The sequence below is a fragment of the Trichosurus vulpecula genome, chromosome 2 (genome assembly GCF_011100635.1).
Source record: "Trichosurus vulpecula isolate mTriVul1 chromosome 2, mTriVul1.pri, whole genome shotgun sequence".
NCBI classification, from domain to species: Eukaryota; Metazoa; Chordata; class Mammalia; order Diprotodontia; family Phalangeridae; genus Trichosurus; species Trichosurus vulpecula.
In genome coordinates, this window is record NC_050574.1 from 44,306,194 (window position 1) to 44,324,828 (window position 18,635).

The 18,635-nt window shown below is 49.3% G+C and overlaps 1 protein-coding gene across 1 annotated transcript; it reads left to right on the forward strand.

Moving 5' to 3' along the window:
* The first annotated feature begins 379 nt into the window (after positions 1-379).
* Positions 380-17,946, forward strand: LOC118838363 (angiotensin II receptor associated protein). Its single transcript, XM_036745634.1, has 5 exons — positions 380-547; positions 9,291-9,325; positions 13,624-13,729; positions 15,815-16,013; positions 17,216-17,946. The coding sequence occupies exons 1-5, from the start codon at positions 521-523 to the stop codon at positions 17,332-17,334; spliced, it is 486 nt and encodes a 161-aa protein (XP_036601529.1). The 5' UTR covers positions 380-520; the 3' UTR covers positions 17,335-17,946.
* The last annotated feature ends 689 nt before the right edge of the window (positions 17,947-18,635 follow it).

The following is an 18,635-nucleotide window of genomic DNA, read 5'->3' on the forward strand; positions in this document are numbered from 1 at the left end:
GGGAAGGAAGGGGGCGCGGCTCCCCCAGACTCGCTCCTGCCCGCAGCCCTTCACCCTCTCTAACAAGCCTCAACTCCCTGCAGGAACAGGGGCTATCCTTACGGTCGAGGGGAGCCGAAGATGAAGAGCAAGACTCAGAGGAGGGCTGGGCTCGGTGGTCTCCGAGGTCCATTCCCCGCCCCCCCGCCCCATATGAAGTCTCTGCCCAAGGCGGAGGCTGGGGGAGGGGTGGGGGTAGGGCTCCGCTCGCGCGGCAGGCCCGGAGGGGATATGGGGAGCAGCGCCGGGCAAGCTGACGCCGTCTCCTAGCAACCAGCCTCGGCTCGCGGTCATGTGCACAGCCCCTGGGTCAGGTGGCCGGGCGGCCGGAGCCGGAGCCGGGGGGAGGGGGACGCCAGGGGCGGGGCCGGGAAAGTTTCTTTCCCAACTCTCTGGGTAACGTCCTAACCACTGCAGCCGCCCCCGCCGCCGCCTGCTTCCGTGTAGTCTGAACCCGGCCCTGGCTCCGGCTTGGCCTGGGATGGAGCTGCCCGCCGTGAACCTCAAGGTAGGTGAGGGGAGGGCACGGTTAGAAGAGCGCCCGTGAGGAAGGGGGAGCCGCGAACGGAGAGGGCTGGGCCCGGGGACGGAGGCCCGAGAGGGACAAAAAGAGGGCCCCGGACTGAGCGGGGACTGAGAGGGAGGGGGCGTGGAGGAGAGGGGACCGAGAGGCGAAGCAGGGAGGAGGGCAAGCAGGGCACAGAGAATGGGAAGAAAACAAGACTGAGAGAACGTGGAATCCTAGCTTTTGAGCTGGAAGGGGCGGTGGGGGGCCTTTGGGTGCGACCCCTCTCATTTCCAAACGAGGAAACGGAGGCATAGGGAAAGTTGAATGACTTACCCAGGGTCACAGAGGCTGGTAAATGCCTGAAACAAACCAACCCCAAGTCCGGTGCTTTCCGATCTGCGGCAGGCTGGAGAGGAAAGAGGAGGTTGAGGGGTTTAGGGGACCAGGGGACGGCGAGGGGGGCCGAGAGGATAGAGGAGCGGGGAACCTGGAGACCAGAGGGGGGAGAGGGAGACCAGGTGTAGGGGAGATGTCTGGAAAGTATGCACACTTAGAAAACCAGCCCGAAGCGGAGGCCGGCCCATAGGAAGCAGCCTGCAGCTCTGTGCAGCTTGGGAGCCCGACCTCCAAAGAAGCTCCGCCGTCCGTCCGATCCAGCCCCGCAGCTTGGGAAGCCGAGCTCCAGGTGCACCTCTCCAGTTACCACGCGGTCGTATTTCCTTCAGTTAGCACAGTGTTCTATCTCGTTTGCTGAAGGCTAAACAGCAGACAACACAAGTTAAGGAAGTTGCTTAAAAACTTAGCGACTTTGGCCTTCATTTGTTCTTTGCTTTAAAAAAAACTTGTCTATAAGCAAGGTAAGTTTTAGCGGAATTTGTGGCTCTTGCAGACCACCTCCGAGCGCACATTTTTGCTGTTGCAAAAATCTTCAGTAAAACTTTAATCTTTTCTCCTCAAAAATTCATGGTCCCAGAAGTGGGATTTAAACCCACGCCTCCATAAGGAGACCAGATTCATGAACCATCACATTTTTATGTATATATATTTATCAAGGTAGTTAAGCGTGCTGGATTTGGAGTCCAAAAGACGTGGGTTCCGGTCCTGTCTCAAACACTAGCCTTGTGATCACAGGCAAGTCACTTAACTTCCAGGGCCTCAATTGTGCCATCTGCAAAATGGATCGAATAACATGACTAGCACCTGCCTCCTAACGTTTGTTGTGAGTCTCAATCGATATGTCATAGATTTGGAGTTGTTAGGACTAGGGACCAGCAATTAGAGGGAGGAGGGGTTTAGGAGTGAGGGAGAGTGATAGAGTGAGGGGGCATGGAGATGAAGGCAGGCTAAGCAGGCCAGTTCCTTATGTGATAAAGGACAAGAAGGAGGGAGGATCAGGGCACTTGGGACAGGAGGGTTTTGAGGAGGGAGGGAGGCAAAAGGGCAGGGATGAGGAAAATGGAAGTCTGAGGGATGTGGGAGCTGGGGAGTTGAGGAAGCAGCTGGTGGAGTGTGAAAGGATGAGGACAGAGGGAGGAAGGGGTCCAGGACATGAAAGACTGCATTGGGGAGGGCCAGGGGGCCAGAGCATGAGAGCAGATGGGGAGTGGGGGGCAGTCTGGACGAGGCAGAGCTCTTAGCGGTGAGGAGACCCAGAAACTGAGAGGAGGAAGCCCAGTGGATGGATGAGGGAGAGGGGTGGAAAAGCTTAGAGTGAGGTGGGGGGTGGCCTGGATGTTCCTCCAAACCCTCCCGGGCCCCCCATTCCTGTAATGCTCTGCCTTTTCATCTCTGCCTCCTCCCTGGATTCCTCCAAGACCCAGCCAACGTCCCAGCACCCAGAGGAAGCCTTCCCCATCCAGTTTCAGTCTAGCTCCTTCTGTTGACTGTCCCTATGGATCCTGGACTTAGGTCCTTAGTCCGGAGGTTCGACTGTGGTCTTCACCATCAGGCTGTGAGCTCCTTGGGCCAGGGCCTGGTTTTTGTCTTTATTTGCATCTCCAGTGTTTAGTCTAGTGCCTGGCACAGAGTAGGCCCTCACTACATGCTTGTTGACTGACTTCAGTGGAATCATGAGGGAGAGGAGGAGGGAAGGGATTGGGTGGAGGAGATGGAGTCAACAGAACTGAGAAACCAGGCCATCCTCTGTGGAATAAGGAAACATGGTGGGGTGAGCAGATGGGCAGCTGAAAGGTTAGAGGATGAAAGGAAGGGGGAGCATGGGGGGAGCAGGAGGGAAGCAGTCAGGAGACAGAGGGATGCCATAGAGGTGCAGAAGGAAGAAAATTCTGGTGCTTAGCACTAGGCCTGGTGCATATCAGGCACTTAATAAATGCTTGTTGACCTCTTGACGGACTTGGATATGAGGGATAGGAAACAGATGGAGGGAAGAAGGAACTGAGAACATTGGAGGCTAGATGGACTTGTTTAGAAAGAGAAGGCCGGCGAAGACCTCTCATGGAGACTTTCTGAAGAAGAAGAAGGGCTGGGGGGCGGGGATTACAGTGAGGAGAGGGGCCAGCCCAGCTGAGAGACCCTCATTCTAACATTGCCTGCTCCCTGCAGCTCTGGCCCGGCTCTCCATTCCCAGGAGCTTTTGCTTTCAGTGTCGTATTACTGCCCTGGTTACTTATTTGTCCCTGTTGTTTATTTAGACCAGGTTAAGAAAATCAAGCCCCTTTTCCATGTTAAAGATGCTGTGACTGTGCCTAAAAATGCTCCTCTTGGAAAGGGAGTCCTCACTTCTGGCATCCTCTGGCCTAGGCCCACCCCCATGGCCATGCTTGTTTGCTCTTCCACCAACGCCGAGATATGGGCTACTAATCAGGAAGGCGACCCTTGGCCGAGGGTCAAGGGCCCACTCATTTCTTGTACTGGAGACAGCTCTGGCACAGCCTGGATTGAGGTGTTTCCCAGCTCATGATAGCATTTTTACCCAAGGATGACAAGAATATAGTATTAATAATCATAGCTAGCACTTCTATGGGACTTAGTATGTGCCAGCACTGTGCAAGCAAGGGCGTTACAAAGATGATTTCATTAGATCCCCACCACAACCCTGGGAGGTAGGGGCTATTATTTTCCCCACTTTGCAGAAGAGGAAGCTGATGAAAACAGAGGTGAAGTGACGTGCTCAAAGTCACACAGCGAGGACACGTCTGAGGTCAGATTTCAACTCGGCTCTTCCGGACTCAAGGCCTAAGGCTCCATCCTCTGCTCTATCTAGACCACAATGTCCCGTGAACACAGTGGCGTCGATAATTCTAGCCAAAGCAGGCTGTGGTTTGAAAGGTTGGACCATGTTGTGTCATTTGGGAGGAAGGGGAATGAGGTCTTCAGATGGGCAGCCTTCTCTCAGTCATCACCACATTTATGTATCCTTCCTAGAGTGGGCAGCACCTTGGGGTGGGAGCTGGGTCCAAAATCTGTTGGAAGGAGGCAGGAGGCTATTTTAGGGTTGAAGTTTGGCCGTGGAGAAATGCCCAGAGATCAGAGCTTTGAGGTTTGAGGCCAGGTTCAGCAACTCTCCTCAAGGCCTGCTCTTTCTATAGCACTGTCCTAGGCACTTGGGAGGAGGGCAGCCCAGTCACTGCCCTCATCAGGCTTACGCTGAATTAGGAAGACAAGACAAGCACATGGGGAACGTGTGATAACCCTAATCCTAAACTACTTTTCAAAGGGGACTGTGTGGTTTGTAACCGATTTGACTCAAAACAAAAAAATTATTTTTATCTTTAGGGTTGAATGTGAAGCTTTAAATGTCTTGTTTTTTCACCATTAGCCAATAGCAATGCTGGGTCAGTAGCTGTCGGATTTATTCCCTTTCATAATTCCCATTTCAGGTGGGATCCTTGATTTAGAGATGTAATCCAAACAGCTCTGCATTTCACCTCTGGAAAACCCCATGACAGCATCTGATGCATGGCTGGTGTTCTTAGGGAAGCCGTTCCTGAATGGAAATGGCCTCAGACGAGCCTGGATGACTAGCGTGGGGGCTGATTTTTTTTGTTCTTTACACTGATTCTTTACAAGGACGAAATAACATGTAAACCAACTCCTTCTCCTCCAACACAGTACACTTACTAATAAAAAGAAATGCCACCTTTCTTCCTAGAAAAACACATGGAGAACCCTTGAGGACAGCAGATGACCCATAGCGAAGGGCTATGCTATTGGTTTGCTGCATTAGTGAACAGAAATCATTTAAGTCAAAAGAACTGGGAGAGAAGGGAACATGCATTTATTAAGCACCTACTGTGTGCCAGGCACTGTGCTAAGGGCTCTACAAATATTATCTCATTTGATCCTCACAACAACTCTGGGAAGCAGGTGCTTTTATTATCCCCATCTTGTGGATGAGGGAACTGAGATAAACAAAGCTTAAGTGCTGGCTCAGCATTGAAGAGGTAGTCAGGGGCAGAGGCTGGATTTGAACCCAGGTTTTACTGACTGTAGGCCCAGCACTCTCTGACTGCCTCCTTGAATCTGGAGTTCAAATCCAGCCTCAGACACTTCCTAGCTGTGTGACCCTGGGTACGTCACTTAACCCTCTTTGCCTCAGCTTCCTCATCTATAAAATAAGCTGAAGAAATAGCAAACCACTCCAGTTTCATTGTCAAGGAAATCTCAGATGGGGCCATGGAGAGTTGGACGTGACAGAAACCACTGAACAGCTGTCTCCAGTGCAGGTGGAACAAAACCAGGACCTTGTCAGAAGGCCTATGACCAAAGGGAGCCTGACCTGGTTGGGCCGCTCTTCTTTTGTGGCCCTCAAGGCTGCAGGGGCCCTCTGGTTGTGCTAATACAGAGAGGGGGGGGAGGAAGCTTGGTTTGGGGGGGTCAGGGCAGCTGAGGCTGTGGGAGGTACCCCAGCTGCAGGGCTCCTGTGCAGACGTTGGGAGAGCGTTGTTTTGCTGAGCTCCCCATTCATTTGGCCAGTCTTTACTGTAACGAGTGAGCAGGTGTTAAGTATTGTGTTCATGCTGGAGTTTCCTGGCATTTCTATAGGGTGACAAGGGGCCAGTGCCCCAGGTGTGACCTCCCATCCTTGGGAAGAGAGCCCCCACGTAAGAAGAGACACCATTGGTCCCCAAGGAAGTCAGTGCTTCCCCACACCAGTCTCCTGGCTCTCCTTGTTGACTATGGAAGGAGGCCTGGCCAGGTGGGGACGCTGGGTTAGGAAAGAGTCTAATGGTCATCAGAGTTACCTTTGTATTAGGCTTTAAGGTTTGCCGTGTGCTCTCCTCGTAACCCTGAGAAGTAGGGAGTCCGTTATTATTCTCATCTCACAGGTGAGGAAACTGAGGCTCAGAGTGGTTAAGTGTCAAGATCACAAGACCACAGATCAGTGGACCAAGGCAGGGTTGAGACCAAGGGCTTCCAATCCCAGCTCCTTCACTCTCTTCCTTCTGCTGTATTGTCTATCAGACCATAGAACCTGCCTTCCTCTTCCATTGTGCTCCCTAGAACCCCTGTTTTGTGGTTTGTAAATCATTTAGAAACCCTGTTTTTTTACCCCCCTTCCATCCTTTTGCACTTATAAAACTAGGCTTCCCTAAGAAGACCCAGCATCCCTCCTGGCCATCCTCTCCTGTCCTCCCCGCACACTGGAGGTGCTCCTGCTTTCTCACTGCATTTCTCCAGGCCTCCCCCTGGGGCCATCCTTCAGCAGCCTCGTCTCTTTTGCGGTTCACTCCATCCGCATATATTCCCCTTTCTGGAACAGACTGTTGACACTCACATTGTGCACCCGGAATGGAGTTATACTCTTTTCTCAAGGAATGGGTTTCTTGACTCACTGCCATCTTTCCCTTCACCCCAGTGCCCTGCCCTCATACTTGACTTCAAGACAAACATTGATGGGCCCTTAAATACGAAGACTTCCCAGTTCATAAACCTCCTCAGATTCCATGACCTGCACCTTCTGTCCACCCTAGACATACACACACACACAAACATACACTCACACACATGCGCATATGCACATACACTCTCATACTCACACACTCACACACATACACACACACACACACTCACTCACACTGCAGTCAGACCCTAGACCTCCTCATAACCTATGTATGCTCTTTCTCCACAGTCTGTACTCTGAGATTCCTGTACTAGGCCATAGCCCCCCAGCCTCCATTTCTCCTTGTACCTGACCCCTCCTCACTTACTCTGGGCTCCCTTTAGTCCCTTTAGCATCATCCCCTTCTCTCCTCCTTTGTCCTGTTTTCCCCGTTCCCTGTTAAAGAGGGGGCTTCCCCTTTGCTTGGCCCTTGACCCTCTCTCCTTCCAGCTCCTCTGGGTACTGGCTCCTGTGGTCCTGCCCTCCCCTCTGTCTGATCTTTGGGCTCCTTTTCTCCACAAGCTTCTTCCAGGCTATCGTAAGCCTCAGCTCCCCCCCACCCCCACCCCCTGGCTTCTCTAAACTTTGTCTCCACCCTTCAAGCTCTGCCCTGTCTCCCTTCCCTATCACAGACAGACTCAGGAAAAAAGTGGTCTCTGCTGTTGCTGCCCCATGACTGCCTCCTACTCATTCCTTAGCCCATGGCAGGCTGGCTGAGCACCTCACCGCCCACTGAAACGGCTGTCTCCAAGGTTCCCAGTGGGGAAGAGGGGCCCTCTGGTGGGAAGGGCGCTGATATCAGGAGTTACAGCACCTTGGTCCAGACCTCAGCCCTGCCCCTTATTGACCTTTGGAGAAGGGAAGGGAATAAGCCTTTCTGGAGTACCTACTGTGTGCTCAGCACTGTCTAAGGGCTTTACAAATATTAGCTCAGTTGATCCTCACAACAGTGGGTTATTTCCCCCATATTACATATGAGGAAACTGAGGCAAACAGGTTAACTGCTCTGCCTTGTGTCATAAAGCTCCTGAGGCTAGACTTGAACTCCAGGCCCAGCACTCTGTGCTCAGTGGTGCCCCCCCTTAAAACTTACCCTGGGGAAGTTGCTGCCTCTCTCAGAGCCCCATTTGCCTCAACCTATAAAGTGAGGGGTTTGGATTCAACAACCACTGAGGCCCTTTCCAGCTCTTTGTCCATGTTCCTTGGTCTCCGAATTGCTGGAGCTGACGGCCTTACCTTATTCCTCATCCTTTTAGACCCTATCTCTGTTTTTATGATGCTTCTTTCCTGGTTCTTCTCCTTCTTATTTGACACACCCCGCCCCATTTCTGGTCTGGGTCTCACAATAGCAGGCCCCTGGGCTGTTCCCTTGGATTGAGGCCACAACTCTGCCCTCTCCCAGCCAGAAGGACAAACCCAAATCCCAGCCCAATTCAGAGGTGCTTGTCACGTACGGGAAGTCACAGCACTGGAGGAGACATGCAAGGACCAGCCCACCCTCTGGAAGTGTTGTGAGGTCTGAGTAAGGAAGCGCCTGTCAAGGGATCTCTCTGTTAGTACAGACTGGCTCTCCATCTAGGCCTCCCCCTCTGCTGTTACCCCCTGGGCTCCTTTCCTACTCTTAGCTGATATACACACATACATGCATGCATACATACATACATAGATTATATAGATATAGATAAGTATCTGTGTATACACATATGCATATGTACACACACACACACACACAATCTGTAACCAAAAGATACACTTTGCTGCTGTGTAGAAGAACTCAGTATCTCCTTTGTTACTAGATTTGTGTCACTAATGGTAATCCTCTAGCTCCCCCTCTGAAGGCTTTTTCTGAAAAGGAAAAGGGGTTTATCTCCTTGGAGCTATTCAGGGCTCATCAGCTCGTCCCCGGTACAGGTGGGCCCTGGCTCTCCCAAACTGAAAGCTAGGTATGCTGAAAGGTTCACTACTGCTTCCCTTTTTCCTGTTGGCCTGATCCAGAGGAACAGGATGGAGTTTATGAAATGGGGGTTTCTGTGCCAGCCTGTTTCTTCCAATGCAAGGATCTTGCCTAGTTTGGTGGAATGAGCAGATTTAGAGATATCTGCCAGGTGCTAACTCCACCTCACAGGCAATGGGGTCTTAGGACCACAAGTGACCCTAGAACATGTTATGTTAGACCTGGAAGGGGTAGCCTTAGAAGCCATTCAGGCCAGCCTCTGGAACCTGAGTGACTGGCCTAAGGTCACAGAGTGAGTGGCAGTGCCAGGATGCTCAGCTTTAAAGAAAAATACAACTTTTCATGTTGTGGTTGTGGTTGTGGTCATGTCATTTCAGTCTTCATGACCCCATTTGGGGTTTTCTTGGCAAAGATACTAGAATGGTTTGCCATTTCTTTCTCTGGCTCATTTTACAGATGACGAAGCTGAGGCAAACAGGGTGAACTTGCCCAGAGTCACACAGTCTCTGAGGTCAGATTTGAACTCAGGTCTTCCTGCCTCCAGGCACCACCTCATTGCCTCATTCCTGTAGTTAGGATGAGATTAAAGGAACCCTACAGGCTGTTGTCAACTCAAAGTACCTTCTGATTCTGAAATCAATCATCTACCTCAGAGGCCCCAACTGGGCTCCAAATGAACTGTCATTAGCCACGTACCATGGGACTTTATGCTGTAAAGAAGGGAAACGAGAAGGGCTTGAGATGAGCTTGAGATGAGCCTGGCCCCAGGCTCCCTCGTGTGGCCCTCCTCTTCTCCCAGGCTTCATCATTCTGCTTCTGAAGTGTGTGTTAGCCCTCTCCCTACTCAGGATCTCGTTGTTCCAGGCTTCTCTTGTGATAGTTTTTCAGACTCACTGATCTGTTTTTCTCCCACTCTTCTTCCTCCTTCTGCCCCTTTGCTCTTGCAGGCCATTGTTCTGGTGCACTGGCTGTTGACAACATGGTGAGTCATCTGGCAATGAGTTTTCTTATTTTTTAGTGGCAGGGGTGGGGAGGGGGGGGGGTGGGACAGGGTGGCCCTCTGGGATCAGACATCTTAAGTAGGAACATTGTAGAACCATTTTCAGAGGAAAATGTATCTCTTTGAAAACTTACATTACCACATTGGACAAAGAGAGCATCAGGGACCAAACATGTAATTAAAAAGACAAGAAAAACAAAGCAACCCTAAAAATAAAAAAGAAAAATCAAAAGCTAGAATTAAATAGAGAAATTTGGAAGCAGACAGCGTGAATAATAGCGGTTGACAGGTAAACCATTAGCTGACTTGGTCCAAGAAAAAGAGGAATTTCAAGTACTCAATATAGAAAGTGAACAAGGCAGATTCACAATGGAGAAGGAAAAGAAGAAAATTATTAGAAACAAGGGACAGCTAGGTAGCACAGTGGATAGAGCACTGGCCTTGGAGTCAGGAAGACCTGAGTTCAAATTCAGCCACAGACACTTTACTAGCTATGTGACCCTGAGCAAGTCACTTAACCCTGATTGCATCAAAAAAAAATGAAAAAGGAGAAGAGAAAGAAAATTATTACAAAACAGTGTACACAATTATATGAGCAAAACTGAGAATTCAAAGGAAGTGGATGAGTATCTACAGAAACACAAAGCACGAAAATTAAAGCAAAAGTCTTAAGTAATCCACCCTCAGTTAAAAAAAAAGATAAGCCTTCTGTAAATGAACTTCCAAGGGGAAACAAAACTGGATCCAATGGTTAATAATAACTAGTATTTAGCCTACTGTGTGCCAAGCACTGTGCTAAATACTTTGTAGATATTACACCTCAATTGATCCTCACAACAACCCTGGGAGGTAGGTGCTATTATCATCCCCATTTTACAATTGAGGAAACTGAGGTAGACAGTGATTAAGTGACTTGCCCAGGGTCACACAACTAGAGTATTTTAGGGCAGATTTAGACCCAGGTCTTCCTGACTCCAGGCGGATGCTCCATCCAGCATGCCACCTAACTTGACAAACCAGAAAGAGGCAAAGCAGAAACAGACAACTATAAACAAATCTTCCTAATGAATATGAATACAAACATTATAAGTTAGATCCTTGTGTAACAACAGTGTGGCTTGCCTCTCCTGTGGCTATGCACGACCAATAACACCAGCACACAGAAGGGCTGCTAGCACAGGTTCTTTGATCAACTGTTCTAAGGAGAGCAACTTTAACGGGTTAACAATCTCACTTTAATCAAACATACATATATAATTCACTTAGTTCAAGGGGAAAAGCCAGCACCCTGAACTTCAGAGAAAACACAAACAGAAATTACAAACAGAGACAATATGAACAGAGCAAACATACACAGTTATCAACAGACAGGCCTCTAACTGACCAAAGAATCACATAATTACCAGAGAGAGAGGCACCAACATCTGGGTTTTCAAAACGGGGGGGGGGGGGGGTGCTCCAGTGGCTACCCAGAGTCTCGTCTGGTCAAATCACAAGACACTCTTCCAGTGAGTGAGAGCCCCAAACAAAACACTGTTCTCTCAGTTTATATACCCTGTTCAGGGTCAAAGGCCATCACAGCCATACCACTCAAACCTATGTGAACTAGGCTTTCTTGTTCCTTAAGAAGGTCAAAGACTCTTGATTGAAACGAAGGACTCAATCAAAGGCACTTGATTACCTCAGTGCTCCAAAAGAAAAAACAGTAAAAAAGTCTCAGCCTTCTTACCATTACATTACACCTTGCAAGATTATAGCAGCATAGCCAGTAAATAATTCAATATGAGGTCATTAGATTCATACCGCACATATGGCATGGTGTAGTATTAAGACAATGATTTGCATAATTAATCACCTAAATGACAAAAAAACCACCTAATTTCAGTGAATGCAGAAAAACCTTTTGACTAAATACATTTATATAAAAAAAAAATCAGATGAGGGCCCTTGATTATGATCAGCAGCATGTGTGTGTGTGTATGTGTGTGTGAAAGCAAGACTTAGGCAGTATTTTCAATGTGGAAACACTAGCAGAACACAAATTTAAACAATAGTAATGCAGCAGTCACCTCTTCCCACTGTTATTTGACACAATTCTAGAAATACTCATCATCTTGGTAAAATAAGAGAACAAAATTCAAGGCATAAACATTGGCAAGGAGGAGATGAAAGTCTCCCTATTTTCAGTTTAGCAAGGAAACTATGACAAATGCTTCAGTAAAGCAACAATAATATTTATATATATTTTTATAGATTTATATATAAACATTTATAAAGAGCTTGCTATATGCCAGATGCTGTGCTAAGCGCTTTACAACTTTATCTTAGTTAATCCTCACAACAACCCTGGGAGGTGGGCACTATTATTATCCCCATTTTAAAGGTGGGGAAGCTGAAACAAACCGGTGAAGTGACTTGCCCAGGGTCACACAATTAGGAAGTGTCAGAGACAAAATTTGAACTCAGGACTTTGTGACTCTAGCAGGATACAAACTAAATCCACAGAAATTATCAGCATTTCAAAAAGAAGCAATAATGAAAAATTGTATTCAAATAAACTACAAAATACAAAATAACTGAGTTGGTCTACCAAGACATATGCAATATTTATGTAAATATAACTACAAAACATTTTTTACAGAAATAAAGGAAGAAGTTGTAAGTAATTGTAGAGCTATTCAGTGTTCATTATTAGGCCATAATACTAGAATAAAAATGACCATGCTCCCTAAATTATAGATTTAGTGCCATTCCATTCAAATTATCAGTCAGATTGCATGGGTTAAAAAACAAAGTAAAACAGTGGAATAAAATAGGTAAGGCAAAAACAATCCAAAACAGCAGACCAGTGTTGGGTAAACTCAAGAACATAATTACCTATAGCAGAGATTCCATTTTTTTAAATGAACTGCTAGGAAATCTAGAAAATGGCTTGGAAGGAAATAGACTTTGATCGTCCTGTGCCACCATAAGCTCAAAAACAATTCATGATTTGAATGCAAAAGATTGTATCACTGAAAAAAATCAGGGGAGACAGGAAAGAGAACCCATAACCAAACAAGAAATAGAGGAGATCCTAAAAGTTCAGTTGGACAATCTTAATTATACAACATTTGAAAACTTTTTGAACCAATGAAATTAATGAAGAGAGAACAAAAACAGAAACCCTAGAGTGGGAATAATATTGACATCAGATACCACCAATAAAAGTCTTATATCCACTCTGCCCAGGAAATTGACACATATAATATCAAGATCCATTCCCAGATAGATGGTCAAAGGATACAATTTTTTTTTTAAATGCACACTACAGGTGACTTTTTGAAAACATGCTCCAAATTAAACAATAATAAAAAAGTAAAGAGTAATAAAAATTCAATTAATATAATGCTGAAGTTTCATCTTACACCTCAAAAATTAACAAAAACAACAAAACAGTGGTAAGCAGTCAGTCTTGGTAAGATAGGCCCACTAAAGTACTGTGGGTAAAACTGATTTGTTTATCTAGTTTTTGCATATTTGGAATTTTGTAATCAGTGTGACTCACCTGCCCCTGCACACTTCAGGATCCGTTTCTGGCACATACCCCAAGGGGGCCAAAGCCAAATGGCCAACAGTTTTCCAAGTGTTTGCAGCCGCCCTCTTTGCACCAGCCTAGAGCAGGAGACAAAGTGGGAGACCATTAGCTGCAGAAGGGCCAAGTTAACCTATGGTAGCTGAATGTGATGGAAGATGATTGGACAGGAAGAAATGATAAATGTGAGGAATTCAGAGAAATTCGAGAAAATTCAGCCTCAAGAGATACAGCCTGAAATCAGCAGACCCAAAGGGATTATACACACGATGCCTACAGCACAGTAAAGGAAAAGTTCACTAGAAGGAAGGAAACAAGCATTTATTAAGTGCCCGCTGTGTGCCAGGCACCCTGCTCAGTGCTTTACAATTATTCTCCCAAACTCAGAGTAACTGGAGAAACCAGGGATGAGCTTGCAGAAGTGGTGATTAAATAGACCTTCTTCCTCCGGAGAGCATGTGGGAGACCACTTGGGTAGAGTGTTTTACATACTGGCATATGCATTGGCTGATTTTGTATTACAATGGAAGATTCAGTCTGGGTGGGTAGGAGGAAGGGTTTCATTTTGTTTAAAAAAAATGACTGGTATAAAGAGAAAAGGCTTCAAATGTATTTTTTAAAATAGTAGAAGAGCTAAAGGCTGTTGAGGTATGACTAGGCAATGAAAAGTGAATCTGGTGGGATTGACTGTGCCTTCTTTTGCTAGGGGCTGTTTGGCATTCTCAAACTCCTATGCTTGGGCTAATTTCACCGTCCTGGCTCTGGGGGTGTGGGCCGTTGCTCAACGAGATTCCCTGGATGCCATAATTATGGTGAGTTTAGGGATTAGGGGAAGGTTGGGGCATCTCTCCCCCTCCAGGGAGACCTGGAACAGATGCCTGGGGGCTGACAGCCCAGGTCAACCTTTACTTTCACCGTTCTTCATTTCCTAATCCCAGCTATCCGCTAAGGCCCTGCTCAGCTTCTTTCTCCTGCATATTCACTTCAGTTTCCCCACCCTTCCCTTCTTTCCTTCCTGTATCCCTAGTAGCCAAACTTTCACTTTCACGGCCTTTTCCAGAGTACTCCAATCTTCAGCCGTTGGGCACTCTCTTCACCAGTATTCTGGCTTCTCCTTTGGGAAGGAATGCTGGATGCCATGTTCTTTGTGTCACTTTATCTGGCCTGGGCGAGTGGCCGTTCCAACGCTGTCTTAATGGGCTCACCCCCTGTCTCAACCCAACACAACTCCATCTCTACCCCCAGTACTTTTATAGAGATTTCCTTGCTTTCCTCCAAACAGTGACCTTATCTTGAGGAAGGAAAGCCCAGGGACCCATGAACCCTCCCTCCCAGTACTGGTACACCACTCCCCTTTACCGATGCTCAGTAAATAAATCCATTCTACAGGTATTTCAGAGCATCGATTCTGTACCCAGCACTGTGTAGACAAACACTGATGGAAGGGAGTAAGCCTCTAAGGAGCTCACTATTTAATTGGTGTGACACAGAGTAAATGCCTTTCTTTCCTGAAGAAACTAGAGAATGAGACAAGACCCTCAAAGTGTCATGATCAGTACAGATTGTGATGGGTGGAGGTCAAAGTGGGATAGAGTTAGGTGGGGCTGGTTTGGTGGGAAGGAGATGGGTTCTGAGCTAGGCCTTAGGAGATGAGTACCACTGGATAGGAAAAGAAGGGGTTCTAATGAGAAGAGGAAAGGAACCTTGATACAGTACAAATAGCCAAACAAAAAATAAATGTTTGTTGAATTGGAAAAGGGAGGGTGGGTGGAGGGCAGTATTGTAGCAGAGAAGGGGAGAGGCCCTGGGGTCATCCAGGACCCATCCAGGGCCCAGTGTAGAATCTGTGGGTGGGGACAAAAGCCTGTGTGAGCAGAGCTAGCAGTGGGGACCAAACGTGTGATTCCAGTGGGAGAGGGAACTCTAAGGTGCACCTACTCTGCAACTCATAGTCTCAAAGAGTTGCTCAAAACTGAAAGCAACTTGCCCAGGTTCCCAGAGGCAGTATTTGTTAGTGAGAGGGAAACAGGGAGAGAAAAGCTGAATGGCCATGGTGGGGTCTCTGATGCCAGCCAGATCGAAGAGCCCTCCTGGGACTGTGAGCACAAGCTGGGGAGCAGGGAGAAGTAGCCTCCTTAGCAAGAAGGCTCTTCCTGGGGACAGCCGGCTGGCTGCGTGTCTGTGACTGTGAGCACCTTGCCTCTCTCCAGCTGCCAAATGGGGATAATACCTGACAGGTTTGGGGAGGCTTTGGTTTGGCAAACCTGGAGGCTCCAGACAAAGGCTAAAGGTTTTCTCTGCTGACCTGGCAGGGGTGGGGCGACTAGTGGACACAGTCTGGCAAGGTGAGTTCCTTGGGAAGAAACAAATGAGGTTTCTTGTCACTGAAGGCCCCAGTCTGTGGGAGGTGGGAGGAGGGAGCGCTTACTCCTCCATGGGAGGAGAGGACCAAAGCTAAGGCAGTTCTCCACACACCCCTAAGCCCTCTGGCAGTGAAAGTAGCACTTTCCCATGGGCTCAGGGTTCCTCTCACACTTCCTGTGCTCCCCTCCCCTCCAAGCCTTTGAAATAACCATTGATCCACTTTTGATTTATGCCAAGTCAATAACAGTGCCACCTTCTGTTCTCAGTCCTCTTTACCCCTTTTGAGGGCAAGGTAACTGGGTGACCCTCATGACTGATTGGGGTTTGGAGGATGAGCTCTCCCTTATAGCTTGGCCTCTCTTAGAAGGCAGTAGCAGGGCCCTTGCCCAGCATTCTAGGCCTGCCTGGCCTATCTTGCTTACATGGAATAGGCTAGAAGCCTGGGGCCTGGGATCTAAAGGCTTCCCCACCCCCAGCAGGGCCTGCATCCAAGCTCTGCCCTGTGGGCACTGCCTGCATTTTGTATTTTGCAGTTTCTGGTCGGCCTGGCCATCACCATCCTCCTGGATATCATCTACATCAGCATCTTCTACCCACATGGGGTCCCACTGTCCGACACGATACGTTTCAGCACGGGCATGGCCATCTTCAGCCTCCTGCTGAAGCCCCTGTCCTGCCTCTTTGTCTACCACATGTACCGAGAGCGAGGGGGCGAGTTCATCCTCAACATAGGTGAGGCTGTGGTGTTTGAAGGAGGCTGCTCCTGGGCTGCTGCTCTGGGCCCTGACTCGTCTCCTGGTCCTGCTTCTGTGTCACCGTCCCCCTTCTCCACCTGGCAGCCCTGCCTCCCACACTAACTCCCTTCTGTGATCTCTGTGCTCCTCCCTGTACTGGCCCAGAGCGGGGAACAGCCCCCACATCTGCTCTGTGCCCTGTGGGATTGGAACTGGAGATCTGGGGAGCGGCGGTTCCATCTGTCTCACTCTGCCTCGAAGACCATGAGAGGAAGACAGTTTAGTTACTGTGGGGCAATGTCTCAGCTGACTTCCTCCTCCTCACTAGAAGCCCCAATTACTAGGCCACGAAGATAAGTTTCCTCTTTCTTCCTCTTCTCCCTGGCCCAGTAGGAAAAGCAGACGAACAAACCTCAGCCTTCCCTTTGGCTCTAATGGGCAGATACGGTCCCAGCCTGGAGTCAGGCAGGACCCCAGGGTCCATGGAAAGGAATGTCCAGGTGTAGGCTGAGCCTGGCAGTTTGGGCTTAGCTATGAGGGTTCAGGCACTGATACAGGCCAAGCTCTGTCAGCAGGGCCTCCAGCCATGATTCAGGCTCAGGACCTTTGCCAGGGCTCCTGGCTTCCTCCCTGCAGAAGTCTGCCCTTCCCCTCAGGGTGGGATGAGGACCTTGAGGCAGGACCCAGTGGAAGCCTTCCCTGGTGTAGATCCTGCCTTTCTCTTGAGGTACAGCGGCCCTACACCTGCCCAACCTCTCTCCTGCATTGTCTCATGCATTCTCAAACAGGCCTTAGTCAGGGCAGGAGACATCTCGGTTTCACAACACTGCTTTCCATCCCATTACAGCCTGTCTCCCCTCCAAATGGGCAGCAAAGGCCATCTGGTCACCACCAGCAAGGGAACACTGTGTCTGGCATGTGGTATTCCTCCCTTCCCCTCGCCCCCTCACAGCCTTGCCTCATTTCCTGTTGAAATGGATGTTCCCCCAGAGTCTAGGTCTGCCAGCAACCCTCTGCACAGGGCCACAGTTAAGTGGAAGGAAAGTAGAAGGGGGCTCAATGGGCCCGCGTCTTGGTCTTGGCATGAGAATCGCTGTGACTTTTTCCCCAGTGGGAGGGGAGCACACTCTGGGCAGGGGTTTGTGAGGAGAGGGCCTTACTTACTATATCCTTCCTCTCCTCCTCCCCCCACATCTCCAGGTTCCTTTGGCCCATTGCAGGAGCGCAGCTCGTACCAGACCATTGACACACAGGAGGACCCTGCCTTGGCACACCCCTATGCAGACCTGGAGAGCAAGCCAGCAGCTCGACCCTACTGAGACCCCACTCCCACCCGATGTCCCCAGAGATCTTAACCACCTCCTCCTCCTCTAATGCTGGGCATTCATTCCCTACACTGAAGACTCTCTCACTCCATTCCCCCTTGCCCTTCCCTCTCAGAGCTTATGAGCCTCTACCACTGGGTGATGTCTCCGTCTCTGCTTCCCTTGGACGAAGTGGGCTCATCATTGAGCGACAGTCTCTCTCCTCCAATTGTGAGCCACCTCCCAGGCTCTCAGCACCGTACTCCCCAAGGTCTGTCTTACCCTTGAGAGACTCCCTACCACTACCACTTTAATGCACTTTTGATAGGCTGAGTCCGTCTGGCGCCCCCTTCAGGGCCACACTGCCAAGTGCCTCAGCTGTGCCAGGGTCTCTGCAGCCCCAAGTGTGGCCAGTGAGGGAAGCCGTCCTCCCCATCCCCAGGTGGGTGGCTAGCATTTCCATAGCATTGCCTCCATGGCTATGGGGCAACACTGAGGGAAGCCTCTCCCTCTGCTGCTCCCCAGGGGCGCTGCTCCACCATGCACACTGGGACGGAGCCTCTGAAACACTGCCATTGCCTTCGTTCTGTAAGTGCCGAGTCATGGCATTAAAGCTTGAGGAATCCAGTCACTGGGCTCTCCATGTTGTACGGCCATCTCCAGACTCTGACACCCCCATTGTGGCTTCAGCATGGCACCAGGCCTGCGTCAGTGCCAGGAGGATGGCCCTATTCATAGAGGGGAGGTTTCCAGCTGAAATTCCATGCAGAAATGAGAACTGCTACTTCTCTTGTCCCTGAACAGGGGTATGCCCTACCAGCCTGGCCCTCAGCCCTGCCCGAGCCAAGGAGCCCCACAGCCTGGGTGGGAAGGACTCCGTCGGTCACGGGGTCCAATGTCCAGGTTGGACGTGTGCCTGGCTAAGGCTCCTTTGGCCCACCCTTCCAGTCTGAGAGCAGCCTGCCAGTGGTTCACACAGGGTCCCCAGCATCCACTGGTGGTAACTTCCATTCTCCCAAGGGATCATAAGGGCAGGAAGTACATAATGGAGCTCAGCTCCCTGATCTTTTCTCAAGCCTTCCCTGACCACACCTAAGTTTGTGGCCTCCATACTTATTCTCACCCTTGGCTACAGTTCATTAGGGCTCCAGCCTGAGAAATTCCAGTCATTCCTTGAGGGAGGAAGCTAAGGAGCAGGAGGATGGGGGAAGCTTGAAGACCAGCTGCTGGAACCCCTCTCTATCCAGGGAGTTTCTGGGTGGCCACACTGAGCAGTTGCTGCTGGTTACTGGCTGAAGGAAGGCAAAGTTCCTTAC

What these genes read in the sequence shown, in the direction of transcription:
- LOC118838363 (XM_036745634.1), top strand. Translation starts at nt 521, where the DNA reads ATGGAGCTGCCCGCCGTGAACCTCAAG. An exon ending in TGCCCGCCGTGAACCTCAAG is followed by an intron (nt 548 to 9,290) that starts GTAGGTGAGGGG and finishes TTGCTCTTGCAG; the next exon opens with GCCATTGTTCTGGTGCACTG. An exon ending in CGAGTTCATCCTCAACATAG is followed by an intron (nt 16,014 to 17,215) that starts GTGAGGCTGTGG and finishes CCACATCTCCAG; the next exon opens with GTTCCTTTGGCCCATTGCAG.